The sequence below is a fragment of the Equus caballus genome, chromosome 4 (assembly GCF_041296265.1).
Source record: "Equus caballus isolate H_3958 breed thoroughbred chromosome 4, TB-T2T, whole genome shotgun sequence".
NCBI lineage: Eukaryota > Metazoa > Chordata > Mammalia > Perissodactyla > Equidae > Equus > Equus caballus.
This window is the reverse complement of record NC_091687.1, coordinates 100,928,905-100,937,054: the sequence shown is the minus strand read 5'-3', so window position 1 is coordinate 100,937,054 and position 8,150 is coordinate 100,928,905. Positions and strand designations below refer to the sequence as shown.

Below are 8,150 nucleotides of genomic sequence, written 5' to 3'. Positions count from 1 at the left end.
TATGTGACTTTGTCACAAGAAGGCCTCACTCTGCAGACAGTGGGCACTGAAGCGTGCCCTCCTCCATAATGTCTGTACGTGCCTGTGTATGGGTGTGTGTGCATGTGCATGTGTGTGTTCACTTGTGTGTAAGGGAGCAGGTGGAAGGACCACAATCTGCACTACTATCTTTTGAGGTAATAGAGAAATGAGGTTTTACCTCTGATCTCTATTTTTGATCCCTGTCTTATTCTAAAAACTGTGAATTACAACTTAGAGATTATCATCCTACATAAAATTAAGTGAAAAAAATGATTTAGTGGCATAGATGAATTACAAAGGAGGATTAAATCAGAAGTCAGGGCAGTGCGCAAAACTTCTGCAAAGAAAGACTATTTCCTTGCTAAAATCTACAACTATGTGTTTAAGCTTTTCTGCAAGCACTGAGAAAAGGGGGTAGGGGAAGCTGTAAGTTACAGAATTCACTGTGCCCATGGGATCAAACAGTCTTGGGCTGGAGGGGCAAAAGTCACCCTTGTGACTCACACATGGTCCAACTCTGCTCACTAGGGTAGGGAATTCACAGAGATACCTGGAGTCAAAGTCATAGCAATAATGCCCACAGCCCTGATGAGCAGGACTGGACCATTTGTGAGTCATGTGGACATCACTCTGCATGTTTCCCTCTCAGAATTGCAGTGGTGGTAAATGCCTTGCCATAAAATCAAAACTTCAGGACCCCAAACACATATCTTTCTACACAATCAAGTCTAAGGATATCCTCTTGTGAAAACTGAGAGATGCATTCAGCACTCACGCTTGACTAGAGGATCACGTCACACACGATCAGAGGTGAGCTCAGCTATTCAGCTTGGGGTCGGTTTCCCATTAATAACTTTGAATGTTTCCAAGGTAATTAAAATGTGAAACTAATTTGAGAATCATTGCTTTAGAGGGAAACTTTAACCTTATTTTTGAAGACTCAAGACATGGTTTTTGGGAGAGGAATATGTTTTGAGATAAATCTAGAAGAACCTCGGAGGAACAAGGATCTTTTGGGCTAAACGTCTCATTCTTCATTTGAAAATTTGAGGCCAAGAGAGTTTAAATGATTTGCTTCAAATCCCACATTGAATCAGTGAAAAAGTGCCCCTGGATATCTTGCTTTTGTGGAGCTGGGCCATCCCTGAGCCTTAGCTTTCTGAGATCTGGTCCCAGAAATGTTTTGGAATATCTTAGATCCAGGGAAGAACTAGTGAGTATCAAATGAGGAGATGTGTGAGAAAGCCCTTCATAAATTTCAGACATTCTCTAAATGACAAAGATTTGTCTTAAGGACATGAGAACTGGGCCACAGAATCTGATGAAGTGGAAATGAAAACAGTTCAACAGGGGGCGGGCCCCGTGGCAGGGTGGTTAAGTTCCCACGCTCCACTTCGGCAGTGGGGGTTTGCTGGTTGGGATTCTGGGCTTGGACCTAGCACCGCTCATCAAGTCAGGTGTGGCGGCCTCCCACATAGAGGAACTAGAATGACCTACAACTAGACAATACAACTATGTGCTGGGGCCTTGGGGAGGAAAAAAAGGAAGATTGGCAACAATTGTTAGCTCAGGGCCAATCTCCTCACTAAAATAAATTCATTAATTTAAAAAAAAAATAAAACAGGGGCTGGCCCCGTGGCCGAGTGGTTAAGTTCGCGCGCTCCGCTGCAGGCGGCCCAGTGTTTCGTTAGTTCGAATCCTGGGCGCGGACATGGCACTGCTCATCAGACCACGCTGAGGCGGCGTCCCACATGCCACAACTAGAAGAACCCACAACGAAGAATACACAACTGTGTACTAGGGGGCTTTGGGGAGAAAAAGGAAAAAATAAAATCTTTAAAAAAATAAAACAATTCAACAGCAGTCTTTCTAACCGGGTTTGAAGCTGGGGCTTGTGGTTGGATGGGGTGAAGAGGCAGAGCAGCTGGATCCTATCCTTTATCTCCTAACTAGGTGGAACCTACCCTCTTCCTTCTGTCAGTCCTTTTTTGGACAGAAGGTGTCCCTGGAAAAAACGTAAGAATAGAAACTGAATTTGGGAAATACCCAGCGGCTGGGTTTCTGAGCCCTGCACCTGGCATGGGACCCTCTGGCTTTCCATAGAGTCTATTTTTTCTGTCAGTGCAGTAAGTAACCAATCTTTAGTCCCCAAATATGGCTCCTGAGTGCCAAGAACAGCAACAAACCCAAAATAGTGAAAATGCAGTGGTAGTGGCACGTGCTCACACCAAGGTAGTGAAATAGAATAGAAAGTCTGGAAATACATCAATATACACAGGAATTCAGTAATGATAAAAACTAGCATTTTAAATCAGTGGAGAAAAACTATTCAATAAATAGTGTTAAGGCAATAAGCTAATCATCTGGAAAAAATAAAATTTACCCATACATGACACCTTATACCAGAATATATTTCATAAGGTTAAAATATTTAAATGCAAAAATGAAAGCACAAAAGTACTAGAAGCAAAGAAAAGGAGATTTTAATGATATCAAAGTGAAGAATGACTTCTATCAAACAAAATTCCAGCAGTCAATAACATTTTTTTGATAAGTTCAGCAAAAATTCTGCATGACAAAAGTCACTATCATAAAAATAAAAAAGCAAAAACAAAGACAAAGAAAGCCCTAGAGGGTAAGGTGGCAGCCGGGTACAGATGCAAAGGGGTAGCATAAAGGAGTTCTTTTGTGATGATGGAACAGTTCTGTGTCTTGATTGTAGTTACACGAATCTAAGCACGGGATAAAGCTGCATTAAAACACACACATGAAGGCAAGTTAAAAAGATTAGTGAAACTGGATATGGTCTGTAGACTTGTTAACAGTAATGTACTGATGTGACTTTCCCAGTTTTGATATTGTCCTACAGCCAAATAAGATGTCACCACTGGAAGAAGCAGGCTGAAGGGGACATAGGACTCTGGACTATTTTTACAACTTCCTGTGAATCTATAACTATTTCAGAATAAAAATGCTTTAAAAATTAATATTAAAATCAACAAAAATTAAAATAAAAAACACTGAGGGTAGGTGGAGGAGTATTTTGCTGATAAGATACAAAATAAAGAGCTAATTTCTCTAAGACATAAAGAGCTCCTAAAAACCAATAAGGAAAAAGCCCCAAAAACCATCACAAATTAAGCCACAAAGGGGCTGGTCCAGTGTCATAGTTGGTAAGTTTGTGCTCTGCTTCAGTGGCCTGGGGTTCACAGGTTTGATCCGGGGTGCAGACTTACACACTATTCATTAAGCCATGCTGTGGCAGCATCACACACACAAAATAGAGGAAAGTGGGTACAGATGTTAGCTCAGGGACAATCTTCCTCAAGCAAAAAGAGGAAGATTAACAACGGATGTTAACTTAGGGCCAATCTTCTTCAACAACAACAACAACAAAAATTAAGCCACTGTACAGACTGTTCACAGAAAATAAACACGAATGGTTCCAAATGGTTCTAAACATATAAAATAATAAACCTTACTCAAAATAAGTCATGCAAATCACAACTACACTAATATGTCATTTCTGCCTAACAGACTGGCAAAAAATAATGTGTGAAAACAAGCACTCATAAATTGCTGGTGGGAAAGTAAATTGATCCAAACCTATAGAGGGCAACATCTGTCAAAATTAGAAATGCACATGCCATTTGACCCAGTACTTCCATTTCATGAAATTTATCTTTTAGTTAATTCACACATGTGCAAGACTGCATCTGTAGAAGATTCATTCAACATTGAAACATTTTATCATAACGAAAGGCAGGAAGCAACCTAAATGGCCACAAACACGTGACTAGTTAAAGAAATTGTAGCACATCCACACCCCCAACAAAAGAGTGGGCAATGCAATGTGTGCCCACATGTGTAGATCTCCAAGATATATTGTTAAGTAGAAAGAGCAAAGAGCAGAATAGCGTGCATATTGTGCAACCACTTGTTTAGAAGGACACAGGGAAAACATAGTAAGTTAATTGGTTGGTTAGTTACTGATATGGAATATACCCGTACATAAGCAAGTTAGTTGACTGGTTTGGTGGTTAGATATTAGTGACTTTCTGCTATAGAATAAAATATCTCCAGAAGGACAAGCATAAAACTGATAGGAATGCCTTAGGAGGGGGAAGTAAGAGACAGATTTTTTATATATGCTTTTCAGTACATTCTGAATTTTTAATATGCAAATGTATTAAGTATTAAAAAATGAATTCTTAAAGTAAAAATGTAGAATAATTTGCCCAAAGATTTTAGTTGATGACTGTGCACCACTCAGCAATGTATACTCTAATCAGTAGGGAAATTATTTTCACTCAAAAGAGATTAAAATTTCTCCCTATCAGGAATACAGCTGCAAGTTAGTTTCTAAAATTTGCACATTGATGTCTTCTAGCAAAAACTTTCAAACTTGCCTTAAAGGCACCCAATTCTAATTAAAATTTTCTCCAAAATCATTTCTAAAACCATTTGCATAGTAATTGGAGCAAACTATTTTAAAACAACATTTAAACATAAGATTGAAGAGGGTGATTCTTTTTTGAATTAAAAAAAAGAGGTTAAATAGCTTTTGGACACAAAAGTGAAATTCTTGAGTGTTTGTGTTTCAGAACAAAAAGTATATTTTTTTTTAATCACATGTAACTTCGTGACATTTGCTTTAGAAAAAAGTTCAAGACAATTCAAAGAAGGAGAAAATCACAATGTGTGATTCTAAAAGAAGAATCAGCGTGAACAAAGTCTGGCTGCCACTTAGACTTCAGAGAGGAGAAAACTGAAGGCAGAATAATGGAAATATTAGTGAGAAAAGAGATGGGGTGGTGTAAAGAAACCTTCCAGTAGTTTTAATAAAATTAAAACAAAATTATCAAAGTTTGGCAAGAGAAAAAGAACCTCCCTAGAAGGAAGGCTATTAGCCCTCACAGCCCCGGCCAAGGTCTGCCACCACTGCTGTCCCTTGGGGCTCTCAGAGTTACTATTACACTATCCTGCTTCCCCATCCACACCCTAGCTCAGTCATAGACACATTTTCTCTTAATACCCCAATGGGTTGTCAAGATGAGACACTATGGTTAATCAAGACATTTTAACCGAAGACTTTCATGTAACAGAGGGGATACACTCAGCCCATAGCATAGCATTTTATATTCTGACCTTCTGGACAACACTGACTTTCTGGGACCTTGTTTTAATAGTGTCCCAAGGGAGGAATCATGTTCAGGGAGCTCCCAGACTTTACTCTCCTCCTCTCCTTCCCAGAGGAGAAACCGTACAACATGATCCAGGAGACATGTGTGCTTATAAGGATATTTCCATATAAGTGGACACGGTTCTGTCAACCTTACCTGAGTCTCTTCTGTGGGTCTGGATAAGGAGACCATGCCACCTAGGCCACCCAGAAGCCCCTGGCCAACAGAAGTAACTGCCTGAACACCCTTCGAAGCCTGAGGTTGCTGAGGATGAGAATAAAGGAATGGACAGATGTGCCCAGGTAAGTTAAAATTTGCCATGGCCAGTACCAATCACTGTCTGAGGACAAAAACAGTGCAGCATCGATGACCAGTGACACAAAGGACATCACATAAAGAACAAGGAAGGAGATGATTGACCTCAGAGCGCTGGTGAGAGCCTGGGTGCTAGAGTCCTGCAGGCTGTGGGCATTATGCCACATTCTCCGTGTGTGTCTCCTCAGAAAAGTAATCAACAGTGCAATTGAGATCAGGAAAATAGAGCAAGGAATTGACAACGTGATAAATTTCAAGGGTAGGAAATAGTAAATTTCCAGCCTCCTGCTCCATTGCTCGTAGGTCATGTTTCCAGAAAATTTTCTAATGAAGAATCCTTGATACATACTGTAGTTCCCCCAAAAGAAGAGCAGGGTGACAATGAAAGCGACCAGGAGAGAGCCCAAGAGGAGCCAGGGCACTGACCCTGGGAACCTCCACTTCAGCCAGAGGAAGGTGGGGTGGGTGAAGGTAGCAATCTTCACGCAGAAGAGGACACTGAGCCAGGTGCCGAACCAGAAGGTGGCTGAGTTCAGGAAGTCCCAGTGTAGACCAAAGAACTGCCATGCGGTACCCCTGCAGTACTCGACCAGATGGAGGAAGAAGTAGAAGTTTCTCACCATTCCAACCCACTGCAGGCAGAAGCGGGAGGCACCCAAGCTAATAAGGATCATGTCAGAGGGAAGCAGCCTCCCACTCCGCATCCATTCTCTGCTCAGCACCAGCACAATGAAGCCATTGGCCAGGATTCCCAGGACACAGAGCAGGGCAAAAAGCAGTATAAAGAAGGCTGTGAGCCCTGGCTTCATGTTGACTCCTCCTCTGGTCACCACCCCGTGCCTTAGTCCCTGGCCTCCTCCTTACTCCCACTCACAGTCCCTCTTTTGATCTTTCCTGAGGGTGTGAGATGAATGCTCAGGCACTGCATCTGAGCCAGAGCTCACTTGGAGGGTGGTCAGGCTGTGGCGGAAAGGTGAGCTCAGCTCAGTGAGCATGCAAATTTCCCTGGGTTCAGTTCCCCCTAGGCCTACCAACTGCCCCTGATTTGCCTTCTCTGATTTTCCCTGCATGCTGCCATGGTTGGCATCAATGGAGAGGGTTTTTCAGGGTCTTTGTGACTGAGTTCCATTCTTCTTATTGCATCCTTGGGCCCTGTAAACACACCTCTCCCTATCAGATCACCCTCAAGACATTAAATGTATAGGCAATGAGTATAGGGAGACACTCATATGGCCAAGACCAAGTCAACATTGTGACACTAGAGAAGTCTGTCTCCAGCCGAGCTTCTCTTTTATACATCCACCCTCTCCTATGAGCAGCCTCCCCCTTCAAGGTCAGATACCTTGGTCCACCTTTCTACCAAACCTCTTCTTAGACCCTTCATGGCCCCTGAGGCGCAAATCATTGATAATGGCGTAGACTGGTTTCATGTTTCCAGTGAGAGAATTTATTTCCTTGTGGATGTGGGGCTGATCTGCTTCTTGGTGGGTGTCAGTTGGAGGCTTCCCTCAGGTTCTGGTGGCTGCCTGAAGTCTTTGCCCAGTGAGTTGTTTCAACATGGAGGCTCAAGCCAGCAAAGAGAGTCTCCAGAGAAGGTCTACAGAAAGATGCTATCTTAAATATCATCGTGTAATCAGGAGAGTGACAACCTATCACCTTTGCCATATTCTATTGGTTAGAAGCAAGTCACAGTCCCCACAGACGCTCAAAAGAAGAGGATTACACAAAGGTGCAGATATGAGGGGTGGGGGTTATGGCGGGGCCAATTTAGAGTCTATTCACCACACTGAGATATCATAGCTTACAAGATACATGTGAGTCCTGTCCTCCAAGATCAGCATTAAATAGAGATCCCTATGGGACCATGTTGAAAAGCAAAAATATTTTCTTGAAAAAATATGTTCAAGTTGATCCACAGTCAAGTGCTTTCCGTTTAGTACTTCAAATCTGTCCTTCCTCCGTATTTCTTTTAAAAAGTTTTTATGTTCCTGCATCCTTTTAGATTGTGACTTTGTCATGAAAGAGTTTACTGAGAAAATTAATCATACAAATAATGTGAAGCTTGTTACCACCACAGCATGAATGTATATTTGTATTAAAATTCTTAATCCACATTGAAAAGAGAGATCCCACTGCAGTTGGGTGAATGAGCATTTTTCTCACTCTCAGATCCATGTTCCTTATACAGTTTTTATTCATTTCTTCATTCATTCAACAAATATTTATTGAGCACTTATGTGCACAGGGTACCTATTCTAGTCATTGGGAATACAGCAGTGAACCAAAGAGGTGAGACTCCTGCTTTACGGAACCTGCAGTCCAATGGAAGGTAACTGACAGTAAGCAAACACATGAACAGGACTCCGGCACGTAGTAACCAGTGCTTGAAGAAAGCAGAAGAGTAAGATTGCTGGAGGATGGCTGGAGAGGGAAGAGTTGCTCCTTTAGACCTGTAGGTTGGGTAAGGCTTTCTCAGGAGGTGACGTGGGCTCAGGGGCCAGAGCAAGTAGAGCCTTTGCCACTTATAACTGGCTGTACTCATAACATTATCAAGTCATAATTGTATTCACTCTCTTCCACCATTCTTTGTAACTTTATTCAGCAAGAGAAACTTCTCCTGCCAGAGAATAA

General features: G+C 41.9%; 1 protein-coding gene across 1 annotated transcript; it reads right to left on the bottom strand.

Moving 5' to 3' along the window:
• Nucleotides 5,367-6,328, bottom strand: LOC100056563 (taste receptor type 2 member 41-like). Its single transcript, XM_014739279.3, has one exon. It carries the CDS (start codon nt 6,326-6,328, stop codon nt 5,402-5,404), a length of 927 nt encoding a protein of 308 aa, XP_014594765.3. The 3' UTR covers nt 5,367-5,401.
• Nucleotides 6,329-8,150: the final 1,822 nt, after the last annotated feature.